This window comes from Ictalurus furcatus, chromosome 17 (assembly GCF_023375685.1).
Source record: "Ictalurus furcatus strain D&B chromosome 17, Billie_1.0, whole genome shotgun sequence".
Taxonomy (NCBI): domain Eukaryota; kingdom Metazoa; phylum Chordata; class Actinopteri; order Siluriformes; family Ictaluridae; genus Ictalurus; species Ictalurus furcatus.
In genome coordinates, this window is record NC_071271.1 from 20,663,281 (window position 1) to 20,689,557 (window position 26,277).

General features: G+C 36.7%; 1 protein-coding gene and 1 long non-coding RNA gene across 2 annotated transcripts in view; one reads left to right on the forward strand and one right to left on the reverse strand.

Annotated features, from left to right (window-relative positions):
• The window catches only part of nphs1 (NPHS1 adhesion molecule, nephrin), a 150,843-nt gene that overhangs the window by 93,975 nt on the left and 30,591 nt on the right, over positions 1-26,277 (forward strand). The window contains exons 10-19 of the mRNA XM_053647328.1: positions 2,037-2,178; positions 2,321-2,445; positions 6,191-6,359; positions 6,886-7,015; positions 8,839-9,011; positions 14,188-14,328; positions 15,512-15,652; positions 21,562-21,683; positions 23,558-23,720; positions 24,802-24,958. Coding sequence (XP_053503303.1) covers positions 2,037-2,178; positions 2,321-2,445; positions 6,191-6,359; positions 6,886-7,015; positions 8,839-9,011; positions 14,188-14,328; positions 15,512-15,652; positions 21,562-21,683; positions 23,558-23,720; positions 24,802-24,958 — 1,463 coding nt within the window. The remainder of the gene's footprint in view (positions 1-2,036; positions 2,179-2,320; positions 2,446-6,190; positions 6,360-6,885; positions 7,016-8,838; positions 9,012-14,187; positions 14,329-15,511; positions 15,653-21,561; positions 21,684-23,557; positions 23,721-24,801; positions 24,959-26,277) is intronic.
• Positions 18,934-26,277, reverse strand: part of LOC128621513 (uncharacterized) — a 67,010-nt gene continuing 59,666 nt past the window's right edge. The window contains exons 3-4 of the long non-coding RNA XR_008388286.1: positions 22,386-22,423; positions 18,934-19,292 (exon numbers count right to left, since the gene is read on the reverse strand). This is a non-coding gene — a long non-coding RNA (uncharacterized LOC128621513). The remainder of the gene's footprint in view (positions 19,293-22,385; positions 22,424-26,277) is intronic.

A 26,277-nucleotide genomic window follows, 5' to 3' on the forward strand; every position in this document is an offset into this window, starting at 1 on the left:
ACAACAGCAGTTGCACATCATCTGTCACAGGACGGATGCTTTCAGAAGACAGTGTCGACAGGAGACATAATATGTTTAGCCAAGTTAGAGTTTTAGCTGCCTAGACATGATGATGATCTCAGTGTGTATTTCTTTTATTAATTAAATCGCCCTCATGCTGGAGTGCAAGTGAGCTTTGAAAAGAGAATTAATTTAATGAGTAGGTCATTGGTGTCACTGTATCAAATAACTGTCAACTACAGTGTACTGAAAATAAAAAAAAGAATTGAGCAAACAAGATAAGCTATTATGACATTTCAGTACAACGGCTGCAAAAATCAAAGTACAAATCAAATCCTTACACAGCCACTACATAATATGTATTTTATATACCATAATAATTTATTTGCTTTGGGACATTATCTTGTTGAAAGACATTAACCATATGGCAGAGGAGTCCAGGTTTGGGCTAAAATATTCAGGTACAAAATCCATCAATCTTCTCAAGACAACAAGGTGCGAAACAGCCCCAAAGGTGACAACTGCCATTTATTGTAAGAATTCTCATATGTTCCTGAAAGATTTTTTTCAAAACAGAAAAAATAAGAAAGTAAATCATAGGGTAGTGTGATGAGAAGTGGATTATTTTCCTATAACAGCAGGTCCCAAAGTGTTTTTTTCCTGTTTTATTCCAACAACAATTTGCCCATGATTACAGCTTAATCAAAGATAAACATGTTGTGCTTTTGATCGATTTACATTTATTGTTGTGTAATGTCAAGACAAGTTCCCTCACCAGCCTCTATTTTTTTTCTCTCTCTCAAGAAATTGATCATTTTGATCACAGAAAGTGCAAACTCCTATGTCCTGAAGACTTTCTCAAAGCAGAAAACATATTGAGAGTTACAAAGTCCTGTCACTGTCTATATATATCTGTTATAGAAACAACAATGTATTACTATTAGGAGTGCATAAATATAAAGCTGTCATAGATATACAGATACAGAACCACAGTGAGGTCCCGTTACATCTGGGTTGAACCAAACACAGAAATCCACAAGAAGAACATCATACCTACGGTCAAGCATGGTGTTGGCAGTGTGATGGTGTGGGGATGCTTTGCTGCTTCGGGGCCTGGACAACTTGCAATAATTGAGGGAAACATTAATTCTGCCAGAAAATCCTAAAGGAGAATGTCTGGTCTTCAGTCCGTGAGGTGAAACTCAAGTGCAACTCAAGTGCAACAAATTATGCAGCAAGACAATGATCCAAAACATAGGAATAAGTCCTGGTCCTAGAAGTAAGTGAGACTGATCTCCAGTTATCGGAAGAGTTTGGTTGCAGTTATTGCTGCTTAAGGTGGCACAACCAGATTTTAAGTTCAAGGGGGCAATTCGTTTTCCACATTGGTGACAGGTATTGGATAACATTTTTTGCTTCAATAAAAAAATGTAAAAATGAAAACTGTATTTTGTGTTTACTCAGGTTGCCTTTGTTTTATGTTGTATTTTATTTGAGGATCTAAAACTATTTAGAATGAGAGATGCACAAAAACAGAACAAATCAGAATGGGGCAAATACTTTAGATAGATGGATAGATAGATAGATAGATAGATAGATATGCAGACAGAAAGACTATATGGTAAAAAGACTGTGGACACCTGACCATCACACCTGTACGTGTTTGTTGAACATCCTGTTCCAGATTTAGTCCCCCTATGCTGTTCCACTGTTCTAACTCATCCCAAAGGTGTTCAGGGTTCCACACCAACCTTGGCATGTGTTCATGGAGCTCACTTTGTGCGCAGGGTCATTGTCATGCTTGGGCCTCTTCGTTCCAGTGAAGGAAAATTGTAAAGCTACAGCACACTAAGAAATTTTATGCAATTGTACGCTTCAAACTTTGTGGCAACAATTTGGGGAAGGAGCATATACTTGGGTGTAATGGTCAGGTATCCACACACTTTTGGCCATATAATATAGGGAAATTTACATGTTAGCATACTTGTTGTAACTGTTGTTATTCTATTGTTAATATGAAATCCTGTTTTTTGAAGGGTGAGAATGGTGGGATGATGACGATGTCTAACCTGACTCACAACGTGTCCAGGGAGGAAAATGGACTGTTGCTCACCTGTGAGGCATTTAATAAAGGCACACGTTTCTCCCGCATCCAAACCAAAATCCTCACTGTGTACTGTGAGTGTGAACCATGCTTTTCTCCTCTGTCATTTCCACTTTTTATTGTGACTGAGCCAAAAATGCTCTTAATCAGACTAATTGATTTCTTTCTTTCTCTCTCTCTCTCTCTCTCTCTCTCTCTCTCTCTTTTATTTCTCAGATCCTCCTCAGAAGGTTTGGTTAGACGCCCCACCAGAAGGAACTCTCCTGCGTTCGGGGATGACCCTTCGGCTGGTGTGTTTTTCCAGTGGAGGAAACCCCACAGGCCGCTTGACGTGGCTGAAGGTCTGTGTATACAGTACATATATAAAAGTCCTACTATATCAAAAAGTAGTACCATTTTAAACTAATTTCAGAACATTTCAGAACAATACCCAGGATGACTGATTTGTCACTTTTCATGTGATGCCAGATGAAACAGTTTCGAGACTGTAGGTGTGTGATATTGTATTTAGATTTCCAGACACGTATTGCTAGTGTGACTATCACATCACTTCATCTCATATCAATTGCTAAAACAGTGTTAGTGACTGCCAAATTAAATTAAAAAATCCTTCTCAAACAGCACTATTCTGTGTAGACCAAAATGGAAATACATTTTTAAATGTATTTATTAAACACAGAACTATGTATATCTACATCCCAATTGGCAAAAATATGTGTGCTTTCTATCAAAATAGATTAGATTCAAGTTCAAAAACAAATGGATGAGAGTTTAGATGGAGTTAATTGTCAAATAACAGTTAGATAAGTAAAAAATAGTTAATCAAATACCAAAAAAAGGCTATGGTGAATGTTCAGTCAGAGAGGTAGCAACAGAACTGTGTGCAGGAATATCACACCACAAATCCTGAATCCACCCATACAATAAGCCAACACTTCAAGATGGTGCCTCATTGACTCATTTCAAGATGGTGCCTCAATGTTTTAATTCAAGATAGTGCCTCATTGGCTCATTTCAAGATGGTGCCTCATTTCAAGATGGTACCTCATTGCCTTAATTCATGATGATGCTTCACTGCCTTATTTCAAGTTGGTGCCTCATTGCCTCACTTCAAAATGGTGCCTCATATCCCAATTTCAAGATGGTACTTCATTGTCTTAATTCAAGATAGTGCCTCACTGCCTTATTTCAAGATGGTGCCTCATTGCCTCGATTCAAGATGGTGCCTCTTTGCCTTAATTCAATATGGTGCCTCATTTCAAGACTGTGCCTCATTGTCTCATTTCAAGATGGTGCCTCATTGCCTTAAGTCAAGATGGTGCGTACAGTTGGTCTTCGTTATGGTATCGTATACAGTTTTGGGTGTTTTTATTTTAATTTTTTACGAAAGCTTCAAGTGTGGTTAATTATTTGTCATGCCATACATGCAAATAGACTGCTTGAAGCCGTGGGCTGCGTGCGAAACCGCGTACTTACCTACTATGTAGTAGCCGAGATACATGCATTTCTCCTATTATATAGTAGGTAAGTATGCGGTTTCAGATGCAGCCATGCTCTCTTGTTTGCAGTCAAACAGTTGAGCACTAACGTGTGTGTATATGTCCTGTCGCAAAATGCGGTGAAAACTCTCACATGGTCTTAATAATGTGATTAAGGTGTGTACATGTCTGTAATGCACGTTGATAATGTGACTAAAACAGGAGTACTCCTGTTATACTGTATATGCTATACTCTTTATTACAATTATTGTAAGATGTAACATACTGTTACAAGAACATTTTTTTTTAATCACTCAAGTGACATCAATAATATAAAACAGAAGAAAAAAAATTCGGCATCATCAATATAGACATCTGTAGTTGTTGTTTGTGTGTTTCTTTCTTCTTCTTTTTTTTTGCTGTTTTTGCTATTGTGCTATTTTTGACAAAAAGTACTTGCATAAAGAGAAGTACATGTCTTGTGGTGTTTTGACAGTTGTGCAGTTGAGTCATGAAATAAACTTATGTGCTAATCTGGGTGTTTGTACAGAGAGAGGTGTGAAGAGTTTGGAAAAAATGAGCTGATGAAAGTGAAAATACATCTTATGGTCTCTTTTGACAGCTAGATCTTTTTTGTTTATAAATAATTTAAACACCTATTTTCACTTTCGTGCAAATTGATTGCAAAAAACATTTTTTTTTCCCTAGTTGTCAGTTTTTCCAATTTACATTGGCTATGCTTGGAAATCATGAACCTGGCTCAGAATAAGTGGGCCCACCTCCCATATGTTAAGCCTGGGTTATAGTACTACTGCACAAAATGGCTGCCCCAAGTATCCTGCATCATACAGAAAATCAGGACAACAACCACGACAAAGGTTGGAAATTTTGAAGAGATATGGAAACATTAAACAACAAAAATACCAAGAAGACCTGACCTTGTAATCCTTAAGATAATGAAATAATACACAGATGAGTTTGTAAACATTGCTGTTTTAGTAATAGTAATGACCAGATGAATATATAGTTGAAATGAATGTACTGTTAAATTCTTATTTTTTTTACATTTTTATTAGTAAAGCTTTTCATCTATAGGATATCTAAAGTGCCATTAAATATATTGTGCCAGGTGGAAGTGTTTACAGACTGACAAATTGTTTGTATAGATTTTCACATACATGATAATGTTGCACTCACAACAACAACTGTAGATCATCTTTTAGACTTGTTTTTAAACCACAAACTTACAGTTTAAACTACAATACAAAGACTTTTGTATATTTATGACATGTGTATCCTAGATCTGGAAGCCTCCTGTCTCCTCAAATTTCTGAGCACAATAAAACAATTGATAATATTTTTTTGCCTTAGAAGCTAATGGACATTTTGTAAAGGAGTCAAGCAGGCATTAGTTAGAGTATTGGGAAGCACTCATTAATTATGTATTACAGAGTGATTTGATTTACAGAAATATTGCAGTCAGTGCAAATTTTTTATTTAATTTTTACAACATACATACTGTAGATGTGTGTTAAATTGAGATATAATGTTGTACAGGATCAACTGAAAATAGATATTATTTTCATAAAACATTTAGATTTCTGAATTGAAAACTTATGCAAAGAGAATGTGAAACAAGTTGTATTCCCAATGTAGCTCAAAAGGTCACAGTGTACCAATTAAGGTGACCTCCTGCAAAGCTAACAATATATTTAAGAAATATTTATGAAATCATCTGTTTTCTCAATGAGTTCTTGGTTAAAGTTTATTGTTCTAGAGGCTGTTTTGGATGTTGAAGAGTTTGAACCCAAACATGGAAAAAGTGTCAGTTGGTTAATGAGTTAATAAGTAAAGATTCAAACACTTGGGGTGTGCTGTTAGGAAAGTAATCAATGACAGGGTGATGTGATGAGGCCCAGTGTGAAGCGGAGTTACTATTACCACACAGAAGTGGATTATTTTCCTATAGCACCTCCCAAAGTGTTTTATCTCTCTTACACCACAGCAATTTTCCAATGCTAACAACTTTTATATATATATATATTGAAAGAATGACACTACATGCATTTTAGCCATTTGTGGTTATTCATAATGTTGTGGAACACGTTATAGAAGCTATAAACAGTCATTCCATCACCAAGCCTTTTTCCTGAAGAGCCACAACGCTCTCTGTACTGAAGACTATCTTAAAAAAAAAAAAAAAAAAAAAAAACAGTGGAGACTTCTTCCAAACATGTTAAATAAACATCATACAGAAAACTACAACATATTAATTTTTTTTCAGTCCATTTATGTGGAGTGTTCATCGTACAAGTCATTAATATCTACAGTCAGTGCTGCTTTTCTGACCAATCAGAATTAAGAATTCAACAGCACTGTAGTCTTGGTTAAATTGAGTTTGGAATTTAGAATTTACGCTTTTTTTCTACCAGTTTTACACTATCAACAACAAACTATAATAATAATAATAATAATAATAATAATTATTATTATTATTATTATTATTATTATTATTATAATTATAAAATCACTATATCAAAGCTGAGTTCTGTGTGAATAATTGTGAGTATGTGTGTCTTTGTGTGTGTGTGTGTGTGTGTGATATTAGAATGGTAAAGTTGTGCAGGTTCCATCGAAACAACTCCAATCTGAGCGTGGTGTGTCACGGGAGTTCCTTCTTACTCTCCAAGCCAGTGATAATTTAGCCAAGTATCGCTGCGATGCCACCAACGAAGCCAAGAAAGTACTATCAGCTGAGACTAAACTTTGGGTCCAGTGTGAGTCAATTATTTTAAATGTCTTTTTAAATATCCAGGGTTAGCCTTATTACATTTATTTATGACAAACTAATTTGCAACCTTAAACAAAGCTGGGGAAAATAACTGTTGAAACTAAAATTAGTTTGCTGCACATTGAGATTTGTTATGGAATCTGATATATCAAATGACTCTTTCCTTGAACAATACGATTCTCAGATGAAAAAATGATGATGGTGCTTCTGGTTGTGGATTGAAGACAAAGCCAACCTCCAGAGATCACAAGCCTGGATAGATTACTTTAACCTCCCCTAACTTTTATCAAACCAGTTCCCTGTCTTATCAACCTGTCTGCTGCTTGATTTCCCAAAAGATCTGTAGCTCTGTGATCATCATTATTAGCAAGAGTGTCATTGTGATCACTCACTCTAGCAGATCAGATCCTTTGGGACACAGATCCGAGTACAATCTTTGAGCTGTTTCTTTTGCACTCAGTGACAGTGTGTGCTCATGTGTTTTGGTGTTGTGTGTTGGATTCTTATTAAAGTTCCTGCAGTAAGTTTGAAGATCGTGGTGAAACAGAAGGAGTTGCGCTCTGGAGAGACGATCACAATGGACTGTCTGGCTGGAAGCAGTAACCCAAAAGTTAACATCAGCTGGAGTCTGGGCACCACCAGGTGCCAAGTTCACACACAGCAGAGTACATTTTTATGACATTTTTATGATGGTTATTATGGCATCTCTTATGAGAAAATTTATAATACACAGATTTATCTCACAATTGTGGGGGCACGCTGGCTTAGTGGTTAGCATGTTTGCCCACATTTCCAGGGTTGGGGCTACGATTCCTGCCTCTGCCCTGTGTGCATGGAGTTTGCATGTTCTCCCTGTGCTTCAGGCATTTCCTTGGGTACTCCAGATTCCCCCTCCAGTCCCAAGACATGCGTTGTAGGCTGATTGGCATCTCTAAATTGTCCGTAGTGTGTGGTTGTGTGTGTCAGTGTGTGTGCGATTGTGCCTTGTGATGGGCTGGCACCCCTTTCCAACCCCAAGTCCCCTATGATAAGCCCCAGGGTCCCCCTGACCCCGGGTAGGATAAGCAATGCAGGAAATAGATGGATGGATGGATGAATGGATGGATCTCATAATTGCAACTTTTTTATCTTCCAAATGTGAGTTAATATTGCATAGTTGCGACTTTTTATCCCACATCAACTAATTAGTAATTCTTAATTGTGAATTTTTATTTTGCAATTCCTTATAATATCATACAAATGTGATATAGTCATTCTGTTTCCATTAATCAAAGCACAATGAAACCAAGCCTATGCAGCAGTGTGCAAAACGGAATATAACCTACCTGAAATATTTTTTTTTCAGCAGGATCTGGCCACTCTGGGAGAATGTCTTGGGCTGAACAGGATAGTGTGCACGTGTGCTGGTGTTAATAAGTAGGAGCATGAAGTCTCACAAACTCGCAAGTTGAGAGATAAAAAGTCGCAACTGTGAGATATCAACTTGCAGTTGCAGGAAAAAAATTGCAATCAACTCACAACTGTGAGATAAAAAGTTGTAATTGTAAGATAAATCCGCATAGTACTTTTTTCTATGTAGCGGAAATAAACTTGCATGGAAGCTTTTAGAACTTTAGTGCTTGTTACACTACTCCTTTTGACTTTAGCTATTTTTAATAAGGAATTACAGGATCTCAGTATATTTTCTGGACATGTTTCTGGATGGCCTCATTTTGTTAGAGAACATATCCAACCAAACAGCATCATGAAGGCAAAAGAGTTATCAAAACAAGTCTAGGACAAAGTTCTGGAAAAGTATCAGTCAGGATTTGGCTATAAACAAATATACAAAATTTTAAACTCCATGTGCACCAGTAACTCCATTATTAAAATAAGTAAGAAATATGGCAAAACCAATCTGCCTATAGGAGGATAAACATCAGTGACCAGGTAAGAAAGGCTTTAGTCAGATAAACAGCCAAGAGGCCAAGGGTACTTGTGAAGGTTGGAGGTGGAGAGATCCACAGCTCAGATAGGAGGTCAACCATAGCCTGGATACTCCACAAAGCTGAGATTTGTAGATGAGTGGTGAGTCATATAAAATCGTGGTTGGAGTTTACCAAAAACATGGTGAGGAGTCAGCTAGCATGTGGAAAAAGGTTCTCTTGTCTGATGAGACCAAAATTGAACAACACTGCTCATCACCCTGAGAACAGCATCCCCACAGTGAAGCATGGTGGTGGTTGCATCATGTTCAGTGTTACCCATGCCCTCTTGGTTGCTTCTCTGACTAATCTCATTTTTGCTTGGTCACGGTCTAATGGTGCTCTGCAGGAGCTTCAAACTTTGGAATATTTTTTATAACCAAACCCTAACCTTTTCTGACCTTATTTGCCTACACCACTCTTTTCTCTTTTCCTTCTCTGGTCCTGTTTCTCTCTGTCCTCCTCCATCTCCTCACTCCATCACTTCACTCAACCCTAAAGTCTTTTAGGACAGGAGAACGCTGCTAAGAAGTCGGTGTATGGTGGTATGTCAGTCAGCAGCTCTCTGTCACTCCCTCTCTCTTCTCATCTCCACGGCAGCAGGATCACCTGTCAGGCTTATAGTGCTGCACTCTCAGAGCGGGTCAACACGTTCTACACGCTCAATGTCCTCTGTGAGTATGTGTGCATATGTGTTTGTGTGTGTGTGTGTGTGTGTGTGTGTGTGTGTGTGGGTAGGTGGGTGGGTGGGTGTAAGAGAAGGAAAGAGCATACTATAAATCTAAAAATAAGTTTTCAAATTTCTAAATATAAGAATCAATTTTCACAGGTGGAGCTACAGTTTCCTGTTTAGCTCTAATTATTTTCCTAATGTTCTTAATATTTGATAGTACATTTAATTTTATGGAAATAAATGTGTTTATTTGGGGATGAAGCAGCCTGATATGCTGATATCTCATGATGTACCTTGTAATGTGACATACGAGTTAAGATCTTCGCAACTATATGCAAATCAGGTATCACGCAGAAAAGCGGAAAATCCAAACAATTGGTTTGAAAGCTTCCTCAGACCAATCATATGGTGTGTGTTATGACATTTTTTCATTTCCCCTCTCACAGCTTTAGTTCCAACCTACAATTAGTTCCTTAACTTAAAATGGCAGAAAATTATAAACGTGGTTCCAACTTATCCCCTTCTATACAGTATGACCTCTCATTAAATGCATATAGAGACATTACAAAGAAAAATAAAGCTTGGAAGGAAGTAGCAAAGATTATGTGTCTCTAGCGAGTGTTTGTAGCTAGTACAGTTAGCTTGTGCTGCTAATTTGCATATATGCTTGGCACATACTGTAACATATAAATTAAACAACCAATTTTCACACTGTATTGTTATTATTATTATTATTATTATTATTATTAATTGGCACCCTGTCCAGGGTGTACCCCGCCTTGTGCCCGATGCTTCCTGGGATAGGCTCCAGGTTTCCCGGTGACCCTGAAAAGGATAAGCGGTATAGAAGATGGATGGATGGATGGATTATTATTATTATTCCATTTGTGATTAAGTAGTTAGAGGAAGATGTTTTGTATAGGTATATATACTAGGCATATAGTGGTGCCTTTGGTGAGTGTATGTAGCTACAGTTAGCTTCTGCTGCTAATCTGCTAACAAAGTTAACACAAACTTGTATGTAATGTAGATCAAGCAACAGATTTTCACACTTTGCTTCTTTTGTACACACCAGACAGACTAAGAGCAACACGAGGGACTTGTCACGCTCTAATATGAATGTAGGGTTAGTGTTGAAATAGTTTTCAAATACTTTTTTTTTTAGTCTAGTGAGCAAGCGAGCCAATTCAGACACAGCACACGTCTGTCACATAATGTTACTTCATCTGTATATGAATTTATGACTATTATGTTTATAACTTGTTTTTTTTTTACAGAATCGTACATTAAATGTACACTTTGTAAATGTATGTTATTGTTATTTATTATCGTGATTTTGCAGATTTGTACTGTAATTTGTGATTAATTTTATTTGTTTATTATTAGAGCAATATGTAAAGTTCCTTTCACACTGAGCGCGATTAAACATTGCAAATGTTTGAGACGCTCATGAATTGAAACAATAGATCCCTATGGAGCTGTTCACACTGGGCACGATCACTGACTGCGCAACAAAGCGACACTTTTTTTTTCGTCCAGTATGTCGATTTTTTCCCCTGTCGCTCGGTGACGAAACGGGCCGTCCAATTAGATTTGGAGATGCTGCAGTTGCACCAAAGGGCGAGATAGGTGGCGCTATAGCACAGAATGCTGTTTTGAAAACCAGTGTAAACGCCAGAGAAGAGTATTCCGGAAGACAGAGGAGAATTGATGTTGAGTTCTTGTTATCATTTGCCAAGTTTCCATCCACTTTTTGTGCATTTCTGTTATCGAGAAAGTGAAAGTGCATAAAAAAAGTTTGCGATATTTGCTGTATCCTGCCTGTTTACATTCAATTGGCTCAATTCAATCAGATACTTATGCATTAAAAAGTGCCGTTTGCTCAGCACACGCACTCAGTCTCTCTCTCTCTCTCTCTCTCACTGTCAAAACTCATGTCTGGCAGGTCTTATCTCTGTGTGTGTTTGTGTGTGTGTGTGTGTGTGTGTGTTTGTGGTACCCCTGAGAGACATTTGCCCAGGGCATGTTTGTGGGTGTTTTTGGAAATTTTTCTAGGCTTTGTAATGTGTTTGTAATAGTAAACATTGTGTTTCAGTGTGTATGGGCACGTGTGTGGGTGTGTATGTGTGTGTGTATCTGCATGCGTGTGTGTGTACGTGTGTGGATTATGTCTTTGTCCAGCTCGACAGACGCACTTCACTTAGCCTGATGTTTCCAGCCACCTTTTCAAAGACTGCAGTGAATTAAAAGCATAAATGTGTGTGTGTGTGTGTGTGTGTGTGTGTGTGTGTGTATGTGTGCGTGTGTGTGCATGTGTGTGTGTGTGTGCGTGTGTGTGCGTGTGTGTGTGTGTTAACATGCTGAAGATGTTTTTGTCCCGTTCTTGCCCTCGGCTTCTCATGAGTTGCTTTCATTCATCTAATCAAGATTGCAATGTGAGTTTCATGCTTAACATTAACTACTGCTTTTGTCTGTGATTGTTTTCTTTAGATGAGTCTGTGTGTGTGTGTGTGTGTGTGTGTGTGTGTGTGTGTGTCTAAATTGTAAAGGCCTGTCTACTGTAGACTGCGCAATAACACTTTGCACAAACATGGCACCCAAATATGACAGCGCTCACCAGCAGACATGAATAACTCGAGTGAACTTTATGGAATCTATAAGCTAGTAAAATCTATCATAGCTGAGTGAGTAAAGAAATCAATTATACATTAAACTCAAGTGGAGCTTTCATAAATAAAGAGCTATTGCTTGTCTCAAGGTATGCAGATGGAGAGAAAGAGAGAGAGAGAGAGAGAGAGAGAGAGAGAGAGAGAGAGAGAGACTTTATGGTGTATATAGTCTAATAAATATCGATGCATTCTTTTGACAGCGATGCCATTATAACACAAGTTACACAAGCAGCATTGTTTTAAAGCAAAATTCAGTGAAACATGAAATGCACATCTACCTCTGAGCTAGCTGTAACTGTAATAACAATAATGTATTAGAACAAAACCTGTGATTTAAATGACAAGTGGGATGACTGTCCTACAACACCTTTTGACCAATAAGAATCAAGACTTCAGCAGCGTTGTGGAATAATAATATTATTAGGGGTTGCACAGACTCGTCTATTAATATATTCACCAGTCGCTGCTGCTGTGGAGGGGCTGTTGATTAGTCGGGGTGGTGGAAAAAATCGAGAGGCAGATGGTAAAGAAAGTGGCTTTGTTAATGTGATAATACTTCAGACTAGATGAAACCAGTTCTATAGTCAATTTCAAGACTACACTGGGAAATGTTTTTATTTCATTTATTGATTTTCTTTTGTTTTAATGATAATTAACACGTTGATATGTTTTACACTTTGAAATGTTTTTCAGTGAAGTGGAGAGGTGATGTGAGTTTTTATCTCACGCCTACCCGCCCCCTATGAATTTCGTGCTGCAGTTATTTCTTTTGTCCTTTAAAGTTAAATAAAATGTAAATAAAATCCTTGCACTGTGGCAGACTGAATTCTGTTGTGACCTGGCAAATCACTCAATTCTGACATACACCGGTGACATATACAGTATGTCCTTAATCCATATAATACTGTATTGCCTTGTTTTTTTTTTTTTTACACATTAAATATAAAAATAACAAGCTTTAATACTTTCATTTTAAAATGCTACTTTAAGGTCAGCGCTGTAAAAAAAAAATGCAGTGTCTCAGTTGCAGTTGTGACAAAGTGACATCAGTGTATTGTAACTTCTTTGTAATGAGAGAGAGAGAGAGAGAGAGAGAGAGAGAGAGAGAGAGAGAGAGAGAGAGATGAAAGGCCTGTCATTTCTGAAGTTCACGGATCAATGTGTGTTATATTTATATTTACATGGATTTCTCAGGCGAATGCTTTTATTCAAAGGGACTTAGAAGTGATGCCAAGAATAATCCAGCTGTTATACCAGCTGTGAGTGATACAAGCTCTACAAGACTGAGCTTTCACAATGTATCACAAACTAGTATAAGAATGGAACCAGAAACACACACACATACACACACACACACACAGTATATGAGTTAAAAAGGGAGTTTATGAGTGAATGAGAGTGTTTTTGAGTGTATGAGTTAGAGAAGGATTGAGTGAATGATTAATGAGTGATTGATTGAGTGGATTAATGAGTGAGTGAAGTTATAAGTGAGTGAGTGATTGAGATAGTGAATGAATGTGTGGGTTAATGAATGAATGAGTGAGTGGGTTAATGAATGAATGAGTGAGTGAGTGAATGAGTTCAGGTTAATGAATGAGTGAGTGAGTATATGAGTGAGTGGCTGAGTGAGTGTAAGCAAGTGAATAGGTGAGTGAGTGAGTGAGAGAGAGAGTGTTTTTGAATGTATGAGTGAGTGAGATGGTGAATGAGTCTATGTGTAAATGAATGAGTGAGTGAGTGAATGAGTGAGTGAGGTATTGACTAAGTGAGTGTAATCAAATGAATAGGTGAATGAATGAGTGAGTGAGATAGTGAATGAGTGTATGTGTAAATGAATGAGTGAGTGAGTGTGCTATTGACTAAGTGAGTGTAATCAAATGAATAGGTGAATGAATAAGTGAGTGAGGTAGTGAATGAGTGTGTGAATAAGTGAGTGGATATGAGTGAATGTGTGAGTGATTAAGGAAGCTAATGTATTAGTGAATAAGTGTAAGTGTTATTCACTGATGATTCATTAATTGTTTCCGTAATGATTCACTGATGAACCAAATAAGTCACGTTAATAATGAGCATAAATTAAAATTCATTTCTGCGAGTAAAAATAATTCTACAACAACCTTCATAAATAAATTAAGTCTTAAATAATGTGTTTGTGTCGTGGAAAGAGAATGGTGGGTTCTGATATTCACACATTGAGTTGTGTGTCTGATCCTCGACATTCATTTATTGTACATGCTGTGATTTAATTTGTGCTAAATTATGTGGATATATTTATAAGTCAAGAGGGAAAGAAACCTGTAAATGCAGGTTTATTTAATTAACACGTTAACATAATTTAACATCTGCTAACTTTGGTGCTCTGCTAACATTAGTGATCATGTACTAATGCTGATGGTTTATGAATAATAATACAATAAATAGTGAAAATAAATCATTTTATAATGATAAAAATAACAAAATAATTTGTGTGTGTGTGTGTGTGTGTGTGTGTGTGTGTGTGTGTGTCAGTCCTTCCCGAGTTTGCAGAAGATCAGCCGAGCCTGGTGAAGGTGATTGAGGATGACGTTGCCACACTTCCTGTTAAGGTCTCAGCCAATCCAGATGAAATCTCCTGTGAGTGGATCTTCCAGGGCGAGAAGGTGCTTAGAGGTAATAGGCATTTTAATATCTCAGTACAATCTGCCTCGCATTTGGTCTGTCACAACTTGCCATATGTGCACTGAATGTAACGCTGGCAGGTTCTGTGCCAGATGTGCTCCTGCCTGGAGTGTTAATGTGTGCAGGTTAAATGAAGATGACTGTCACTCTGAATGAGACACAGCATGTGCAGAATTAACGCTGACTATTTTTCATCACAATGTGCTCGTCTCTAAGCGTAGGTGTGTTACAAGCTGTGTTCATGATACGCTGTAAATCTGAATGCCCTTAATTATTTCTGTGCATGTATAGCAGATTCCTAAGGTTACTAATTAATTAGGAATGCATCGTTTAAATTTTACATAACTTCATTTAAAATTGTTGGCAAAATTCTTGTAGGAAACTGATATCTATTTAAATATTCTGTTCACACCTTTCACTCAAGAGGCAGCACATGCTCACTTTAAACACAGTCATTTTCATCTCATATCTAATTTTGACTCAATTAATATGCTCATTACTCATTACCACCTCTGGTGCTTTTAGTCCGCAAGAACAATAAACTCTTTTATTAGTGAAGAATGAAGGAATCTCTGGCAACTAAGAGTATTCATTTTTGTACCAGATGAAAGAAAATAAGCAAAGTAATCTAATGGAGTCAGACATCTAAACTTCACTGTATATATGTGCAGAACTGCTCTAATAAAGACGCTTAACTACAGCTTAGATAAAATAAGAATGTGCATGACCTTTTCAAATACAAATTTGTACTTGTGCTAATAGATTCAAATTATAGTTAAATGCAAAAGTTTGAATCTCCCATGGTGTCTAAAAGGAAATTAAAAGAAAGGAAATAGTGCACATTTAAAAAATATAAGATGATGCGAAAGGCATTCAGGGGATATGTTGGCCTAAAAATTTTGGACCACCACATTATTATTATTATTATTATTATTACTACCATCAACAACAGCAGCAGGAAGAACAACAACAACAATAATAAAAATGTGGTGGTAATAATAATAATAATTACTTCAATGTAAGCATCACTACCAAACCAATCACTAATGATGTCCTTTTTTTTTTTTTTTTTTTTTTAGAAAAAAATTGCATTCAATTCTTACTTTTAAGTAGTGGACTCCTAAAACTGTACGTATGTGTGTGTGTGTGTGTGTGTGTGTGTGTGTGTGAACAGATCGGGATCATCGTTACCAATTTCCTGAAGCCTGGGGTCTGGAGATTTGGAATGTGACCAGGCGTGATGCGGGTGTGTACACAGTGGAGTGCTCCAACGGAGAAGGAAAGAACAAAACCAGCATCAAACTGGACGTCCAATGTAAGAACCTTTCATAGAACATTAAACACTATATGTGTGACATCCTGGGAAAACCTTTCACATGGTGAAATGTTCACATTTTCTACTATATATGTACCATATATATATATATATATATATATATATATATATATATATATATATATATATATATATATTTACCATATATATATATATATATATATATATATATATATATATATATATATATATATATATATATATATATATGAACTGTACAGATTGAAACATGTTTCTGTTTTGCATGTATCTCAACCACAAGTTATATCATATCGAATTTTGTTAAACAGGGAGAAAAGGCAGAAATCTGCATTTAGAGATTTCATTCATTCATTCAGGAACATAGCAGACAGTTTGTTTTGCCATTTTATATTTGATTACAGACTGAATTGATTAGGTTTATTTATTAATTGCTATGGAGTATAGCCATCCAATAATCCACATTTTCTTAAATGATTGTAACATGGATTGTGGAGAAACTATATACAAGTGTATATCAATGATGTGTCAATCAATGTTGAGTTCTGGACAGTATAACCAGTTTACTATTATTATTATTATTATTATTATTATTATTATTATTATTATTATTTAAAAACTACTACAAATGCCTTATCCACCATATTTGCACAAATATAACATTAGGTTAATGAGACATTTGCAACTTTAGCTAGTAGCCACAGATGCATGCATTATGTCAGACTTTATGTGAATATTAAATAACAAATTTTAAGTTTAGTGACTTTCATTGATTGTAAACTGAGTCCTTTGAAAGCCAGACTTGTTAAATCTGTGAATTCTTTACAATGTTTACCATTAGCTGAAATATGTCATAGTTTTGTTAGAGTACTGTTAGGGAATAAAGTGCAAGGTTTTAGACATGTTTATGACTGCTTTACCACCACATGTGTTAAACTGGCTCCTTACACAGCATGATCATTGCAGGAAGATAGCCATGACATGGATCAAAAGTAAATCAATACATTTCCACATTAATTTGGTGAAATATATTTATGGTTTCTTAAAGTTGAGGGCAAAGTCATTAGCAGAAAAATAAAAACGGTCTTTTTTTTGTCTGTCTGCCAGAATTCACCCAGTGTTACTGGTTTACCCAGACGACCACACATATGCATTTACAGAACTTGAAACTCAGACCTTATAAAAGACAAGGATTTTCCTACTGCTGTTTATCTTCGCATTGGCATTATGTAAATGGAAGACAGTGTTATAAAAGGAGTTGCATCATTGTCACTCATAAAACAAGATTAGTGGTTCTGTAATGTTAGAGAGAAACACAACATAGGCGAGAGGACATGAAAGCCCCATTACAACGGAAGCTCACACATCAGCATCTCTTATGTCTACATTCATATTTATTCACTTGGCGGAAGCTTTTATCCAAAGGGACTCAGATGTGCAGCAGAATCAAATCTAACTATAGAGCTGTTAAACAAGTTCTGCAAGACACTGTCAAAACAATGTATGAATATGAGAAAATGATGAAAACAAGTCTTGCTTGGAAATAATCAATAGGCATTTTACAAACATTCACAGACACAAACTTAATGACATTAAGTGTTTGGATTAACATTGTTCCTTTGCTTAAATCAGCCCAATTTTAGTTTTACCGGGAGGTAATGATTTAGACTGTACTTTGCAACAGAGTCTTGTACATTTAAAAGATATACAAAATGGAAAAAAAATAGTTCAGTCAGATTGCTGTCACCATTGCTATGTAACTAAACAGACTATTTGCTAGTGAAAAGTGTAGGAATTTAGGGTCTTTTACATGGTCACTGGTTCTAGAAAGTAAACTAAATAAAATAAAATAAAATAAAAAAACATCTGCTAGAAGTAAATAACTTACTATATTACTATGCTATTTCAATTTCGACCAATAGCAGCTAATTAATTATATTATTTTTTAATTAAATAGTTCTCTACTGTAATGATGTGATATGTGATCATATAGGATTGTCTCACAATCAATATGTGGGATCACAAACGGTCATAATACAGTGCTGTGAAAAACTATTTCTTCTGTTTTTGTGTATATCTCATACTAAATAGTTTTAGATCTTCAAAAAAAAAAAAAGCAACATAAAACAAAAGCAATCTGAGTTATTAAATAATACAGTTTTTGTTTATTTATTTATTTTTATTGAAGCAAAAAAAAAAATTTTGATCCAACACCTATCACCTATGTGGATGTCATTTTTGCCCAGTGTCTTTCTGATAGTAGAGTCATGAACAGTGACCTTTATTGATGTAAGAGAGGCCTGTAGGTTCTTTGATGTTGTCCCTGTGTCTTCTGTGACATCCTGGATGAGTCGTTACTGTGCTCTTGGAGGAATTTTGGAAGATCGGCCACTTCTGGGAAGGTTCACTACTGTGCTGAGTTTTTCCCATTTGGAGATAATGGCTCTCACTGTGGTTCTTTGGAGTCCCAGAGCTTTTAAATAGCTTTGTAACCCTTCCCAGACTGATGTATTTCAGTCACCTTCTTCCCCATCATTTCTGGAATTTCTTTCAACTTTGGCATAGTGTGTTACTGGGTAAGACCTTTTAACCAACCTCATGCTGTTGAAAAAGTTCTATTTAAGTGTTGATTTGATTGAACAGGGTTTGCAGTAATCAGGCCAGGTTGCATCTAGTCCAGCTGAACCCCATTATGAATGCAGTTTCATAGATTTGGGGAATTAGTAACTATGGGGGCAAATACATTTTCACACAGGCCCAGTTCGTATTGGATAATATTTTGCTTCAATAAATAACATTATCATTTAAAAACTGTATTCTGTGTATACTCAGGTTGCTTTTGATTGTCTTAGATTTAGTCTTAATTTCTGAAACAATTTAGTATGGGATATACACAAAAACAGAAGAAATCAGGATGGGGCAAATACTTTTTCACTCCACGGTACATATGCACAGAACATTGCCATTTAAAATACTTTGAGCATGGATTATTGCAGCTTGGTCTGTTCCATTTTCTTGTACATAGTCCAAAAATGTAAAAGGCTGCACAGTAATCCAGAAGCATTCAAACAGGAAATGGTGTGGGGATTGCAGGTGGGGCTCAGGCTAGATGAAAAATACCACAGAAATAAATATTTCAATGACCATTTCAGAACTGTTGATCTTTACACATCAGAACATGTATATATATATATATATATATATATATATATATATATATATATATATATATATATATATATATATATATATATATATAGCATTTTTTTTTCCATAATAAAATGGGCAGATGAACCAAACTTCACAAGGGATATTAGAGAAGTGATTTGTAAAAGCATTATTTAGAAAATGTACCGTTATGTTTCATACTGTTCCCTGTGTTTACCAGCCCTTCTGCTGTATTAGAAGACATGTTTTCATGTTGTTTTATTTTATTGAATTTTAATTTCCTGTTCATAATAGGTAAAAAAAAAAAAAAGGCTTCCGCTAGGAAATGTGGCTCACTGCGAAACGTTTGAATACATCTGCTATAGTCCTATCATCTGGCCGGTAGGGTTGAATTTCTTGCTTGAATAGTGGTCAGGATGCACCTCCCTGCCAAATTTGCATCATAAGCCACACAATTTTGATCCCCATCTTGCTTTAGTCCAGTAAAAAAGAAAAAAAAAGAAGTATTATTAGTTATTATTATTATTATTATTATTATTATTATTATTATTACGGTACAAAATATATATTTTCAGTTTCATGCAGGTTGAATATAAATCCCTGCAAATGATACATAATCATTTTTCCACTTCCAGCAAATGAAGTGTAAGCAAGATATTAAAATGTATTTCATTAAAAATATAATCAGTTTTAAATTAAATCGGATTAAATTATATAATGATTTCTCAAATAGCTAAAAATCATTTCTCAAATTCTTTTCAATAATACAAACACAATTCATCAGTTTCAATGAACGAAGGCTACTTCATTGTTTTCCATCTTTTCAAGTCATAAGCAAAGATACGAACTCTAATCCCAGACATTAACCGCTCTCAACCTTGACTGTCATATATTTTCATACAGTAAGTCATGCGACTTGTTATGAATTTGTACATGTGAGGCCATGTTGCAAATAAAATAGACTTAAATTAATGTATCAAATAGACAACAATCTATTAGGGTCTTTTGGACACTACTGTAGATGTAACCTTAATTATTACTTGTATTTAGAATTAATCTAAATTTATTCTGATGGTTTAAGCAAAGGGAAAGAAAAGAGAGAGAATGAGAGAACGAGAGAGAGAGCGAGCATGCTACTGACCTGCAATTACCGCCTTAATGATTTAATAACGGCTTTGTACCAAAACTAGGCCTACATGTCCTAGCAAATCCTCCGTCACTAATGGATCCCTGTGTCCTGCTACAATAGTGCCTGACAGTGCTACACATTCATTATGTATAGAGCGTTTTAATAGCTTGGCCCTGTTTTCCATGTAGGACTTCCTATTTTCTCCGTCTGAGACAATGGGAAGCGTCTTGAGTGTGTCAACATGTGAGAGCGTACACAAGTACTAATGGGTTGCTTTTCTCAAGGCTATGAACCCAGTGGGAGCTAAGAGGAGATGAGAGAGAGCAAGAGAGAGACAGAGTGCGCAACCAGCACACTCATTTTAACACATTTGAAGTGTAAGTGCTGTAGAACATCTACAGCTCCCTCTTTAACACTTCGGGAAAAAATAACATCTTTCACCTATAATCATGTGTTTTTCACATGATAGATAGATAGATAGATAGATAGATAGGTAGACAGACAGACAGAGAGACAAATAGATAGATAGATAGACAGACAGACAGAGAAATAGATAGATAGATAGATAGACAGACAGAGATAGATAGATAGATCGATCGATCACTTTATACACCCCAGAGGGAAATTCAGCTATTACAGTGGCACAGACAGCCAGATGTATACTAAAAGTAATTTAACAATATAAATTCAAATAAGAATACATATGTAAAAAAAATATACAGTGTAAGAGTGTGATGTGGTAGTGCATTGGGGTGTAAACATTGTAGATATATGCAGCAGACTTGAGTGGAATAAAAGTGGCAGTGCAGCGCATTGTAACCATTGTAAACAGCGATAAAATGAATAGAGATACAGTATTGAACAGAGTGAATATGAGAAAAGGAAAGGAAAATAGAAAAATGACTAGAAGTAAAGTGGCAGTGCATATGGATATGAATAATGGATAATGGTAAAGTTAAGATATTGTCCAATTGAGCTTATCTTAAGATGAGAGTAACATGTGAAAATAAATTTAATCATACATAAAAAATATCACAATCATTAAATAGTTAAAAATAGTTAAAAATGAATGAACCGTGAAACAATCACGTGGATGAAATGAGCACACACGCACTACATGTGAAGAGTCTACATGTCAAAAATGTAAAAAATAAATAAATGTCTAAAACCCACGTGTAAACTTTACATTGTTTCACACAACTTTTTTTGTGAAGACATTTTCGAAAGGAGTCTCCGGCATCAGTGCTTCATAGCAGTAAGAAATATAGCAGTGACATTAAGTTTTCAGGACTGAGGTTCCTTAGTAACATGACAAGCTGAAGTTTGTGTCTTATTTACATCAAGAGAAAGAGAAAAAAATTATGCTGGTGAGGGAACAATTTTTATAGCTGCTATAGCACAGGTGATCACGTACATTCCATAACATCAAACTATAACTATAAATGTATAATAATACATAATAATGATAAAAAAAACCAAAACATTTAATTCTTTAAACAACAACAAAAAAAAATAGCACTGGAAAACTGTGATATAAGAGGAATAAAACTCTTTAGTAACTCGGCTTCATGTGATGCGTGTGTGTGTATGTGTGTGTGTTTATTTTTTACAGATTCCCCCAGCGTGAAGATGAAGAGGGATCCTGTGCAGGTGAACATCGGAGAAACTGCAGATCTGTTTTGCATCGCTGACGCCAATCCTGTAACTGATGGCATGTTTTCCTGGAAGTGGATGGTGAGACACTACCACATACTTTAATAGTTACAGTATTTACTCCTAACATCTTTTCCTTTTATACTTTGTTTAAAAGTTCAAATGTTCTATTTGCCTGTTTTATTATTGCTTAATATTTATATACTTCATAATGCAGCGCTGGTGTTTGTCAGACCATGACAGCATGCTGAAAACGAAATTGAAATCAATGATTGCTTTCCTTCTTTTTCCCCCACCCATACTCCATCTCTTTGAATAATCCCCTCCCTCTCTGTGTCTCTCCATCACTATCAGTGTCTCTCTCTCTATCTCCATATCTCCTCCTCCTCCTCTTTCACTTTGCATTCTCCTGCTCTCAGTGTAACGCTGGCACACTTTAGCGAGAGAACGTGCTATATTTCACTGCCGTAAGTGTGCTCTAAGTGTCTCACCCTTCTGCGCTCCGCCTTCTCCATCCCAAATGGAGAAAAATAGCTTTCATTAAAGTGGTTTTGCCACAGGCTACATTCGTCAGGGTTAGCTCAGGCTGTGCCATTTTAGTGGGTTTTTTTTTTTTTTCGTTTCCTGTCCAAAGTTCACAACCATTGTGCTTTCTGATATTATAAGAGACTATTCTTAATCAGGGAAAGTGTGCTTGTGAGAGAACGATGTGGCCATGTGTTTGTGTGCGTGTGTGTGTGTGTGTGTGTGTGTGTGTGTGTGAAGAGGCATAGAATTTGTTACCTAGTCATCGCTTTTGGGATGTCAACTAGTTGTAGTAGCTGAAAAGCAGAGAGGCAGATGGTAAGGAAAAGCAGGCAGATGGTAAAGAAGGCAGGTAATGTACTTTGTTAATCTGAAAATATTTCAGACCAGATGAAGCAAATTCTCCAGTCAACCGAAAGGCGACGCTTGGAAAAGTCCATCCATCCATCTTCTATACCACTTAATCCTTTACAGGGTCATGGGGAAACCTGGAGCCTATCCCAGGGAGCATCGAGCACAAGGCACCCTGGACAGGGTGTCAATCCATCGCAGGGCACACAAACACACATTCACACATCCATTCATACACTACGGACACTTTTAGACATGCCCATCAGCCTACCGTGCATGTCTTTGGATTTGGGGGGGCTGGAGTGCCCGGAGGAAACCCCCGCAGCACGGGGAGAACATGCAAACGCCGCACACACATGGTCATGGTGGGAATCGAACCCCTGACCCTGGAGGCGTGAGGTGAACGTGCTAATCACGAAGCCACCGTGCGCCCACGCTTGGAAAAGTCTTATTTTTAATTTTCTTTTGCTTCTATAGACAATGAACACTTTGATTTGACTTTGCATGAAGTGGAAAGGTGTGTGTGGCTGTTCCAACAGTTATTTTTGATGTCCATTATATAAAATGTCAATAAAATCCTCGAACTGTGGCACAGTGAATTGTGTTGTGACCAGCACTTTTGGAGCCACGGGTTGCACATCACTGTCCAATCCCACTCATTTAGTATAGAGTCAGATAGAGTCAGATCAGTGGCACGTGACCGAGACCAATCAAGACTTATTTTCAGAAATGAACATGGTGGACAAAGCTCCCAAACACTGTTGTAGACATCACATTCTGTGCCATGCTACACGACCTTGATCTTTGTGGCACAAATAAAATAATTTGAGGTCCTGAATCAGTGTTTGCTGTAACTATGAAAAAAGATGATGAGTTGACTACTTTTAAAATGGACTGCTAGTAAAAATGACTAATCATTCAACCCATAGTACATACAAGTTTTTTTTTTTTTTTTTTTTTTTAGCCTGGTATATGTGCCATACTCAGTTCTATCACCATATTCATGCATGTGTTAGTGTGAGCTCTTCACTGTAACCATTGTGGTGTTCTGTGTGTTTGTTTTCTTGTGTGTTATACAGGGTGAAGGTGAGGTCGGGGATTTGGGAGAGCAGACTCAGGATGAATCGACTGGACTTTTGACCATCTATGAGGTGACCCGAGCTCAAGCAGGTCCTTACCAGTGTACTGCAGACAACAGCATAGCGCCCCCTGTCAGTGTGGTGGGTCAGCTTATTGTACGCTGTGAGTTCTGCATTTACATTTCATCCCATAATTATCTCTGTTCAACATGAACTCTCTTAAAATCAACTCCCTGTTTTGTCCTTGGAGCAGTTCTTTAAGCATGTGAGAACACAGAAGTCACATTCAGATGTGGACCAAAATAGTGATTTGGTCTTCAGTCTGCAGTCTCCAAGTGAAGTTTAGATTGTGAGAATGTGATGTGACTCTGAATCAACCCAGCTGCAGGAAGTAAATCAATCATGCAGTCACACAAATATGCACAATGTTAGTTAACTGACTGTTCAAAGATAGTTTCCCTACATCAAACCTAGGGACAATAATGTAATTCAAGCTACCACTTGGATGAGCTACTTTTAATTTAGTTGGTTAAATGAGCCGAGTTCAACTCAGTAATAATTATGTGAGTTGAGATGTCTCCAAGACATGTTCAACTCTTTTCAAAATGCTGCTTCACAGGGCAGCCAAACACACTTGGAGGAAAGCGCCAAATGCAAATGTTCCGTATACATGAGCTCACAGACACACACAATTTGTTAATGTCGCTCTGATTTAAAAGGGGATAAAGTAATGCCATCCATCCCACACTGAGAGCACAGCCAATTATCCGCTCTTTCCTTGTGTTCAAAACATCCCCTACTGACTATTCGTAATGATTAATGATTTAAATGTAAATGTAAATCGAGCGATTGAAGTAAATAATTTTGTACCCTGCATTACACAAGTTTGCTCATCCCTCTGCAACATCAGACAAGTTCTAGCATACAAAAAATGCACAATGGTGGATAACTCGCTATACACACAAATATGCACAAGCCAAGAGACAATACTAATTGAGACAAGTATAAACTGAAAATCTGTGAATATACTGTAGAAATGACTTCAGAATGACTTCAGAGAATTACTTCACTCTGAACATCTGTAAGTGCCCTGAGGTGAATATGAAGGGGTGCTGCCACAGAACCTAGCATTTGTCTTCAGACTATATGGAGAACACATTTCTGGGCCATTGTACTGCTATGGTGAATCTTATTAATTTATCATGAATCTCATATTCTCATATGTGTATAATGTTGTGGTGAAGTTGCTCCCGAGCTGCAGAAGGGGGCGCAGTGGACAAAAGTGGCGAGTCGCGGAGACGGTACTACTGACGCTGATGTGCTTTGTCAGGCTGAAGGAGTGCCACGTATCCAATTCAGCTGGGCAAAGAATGGCATACCACTGAACTTTGGCAACCCACGGTACACACACACACACACACACACACACAGACACACACACACACACACACACACAGAAGATACACAAAACACAGATATGAAGATGGAAGTCCCTTTTATGGGTGGACAAATTTAACATGAAATATAAAACGAGATATGTACTACTACTACTACAAATGCCAATATTACTACTACTGTTGCTGATATTACTATGACCACTACTACAACTACAAATTTTTCCATTACTACTACTACTACTGACATTACTACTACTATTACTACTACTACTACTACTACTACTGACATTACTACTACGACTACTACTACTATTACTACTGCTACTACTACTACTATTACCACTATCACTACTGCTGCTACTACTACTACTACTACTGACATTACTACTACTATTACTACTGCTATTACTACTATTACCACTATCACTACTGCTGCTACCACTACTACTACTACTACTGCGACTACTACTGCTACTACTACTACTACTACTACTACTACTAATAATAATAATAATATATAGCTGGAAGAGATAAGGTATAATGAACAAAATGCAAAAATGCAACTTTTCTACAGCTAACTGACTTTAAGTCAGTGACTTATGATTACGATCACATCCTTCAGGGGCTGTTGAGCGAAAGGCTAAACAGACACACATAGAAAGTGCAGCTCGTAATGCAGGTATGTGAGTTGTCATCATCTATTGTGGAGTAATTGTAATGAATACTAAAAATAAACTGGGCCTTGTTCTGTCGATCAGCGTAATTTCAGGATAGATCATTTGCCAGTTTATTCAGAGTTCAAAAGCATGTGAGCGCCGTTGACGCGACAAGACTGTCAGACACTTTGAATTTGCATGTACAATGACATTAAGTCGGGATCTGACTAGCAAAATACTAAAGTAAAAGTAAAGAAGTTTGTATTCAAAGTGAGAGAGAAAACACACTAGAGCATTTTTTAGTTTCAAAAAAGTATCTCAACTGTTTGTATACCTTCTAAATTCTACTGATGTTTGAATTACTACTTTGACATAATACTTCATTTTAGTTTTCAAATTATAAATACTGTTGTTATATTTATTGAAAAATAAGCATTCAAATTTATGAAGAAATGAACTATTATTTTTGGTTAGTAGTTTGTCTCTTTCACTTCCACTAGCAGTTGATTTGTTTATATCAATTGCTTATATGGGCTGGCTGTGACTCAGGTGGTAGAGCGGGTTGTCCACTAATCGTAGGGTTGGGGGTTTGATTCCTGGCTCACGTGAGTCCACATGCCGAAGTGTCCTTGGGCAAGACACTGAACCCCAAGTTCCTCCTGATGGC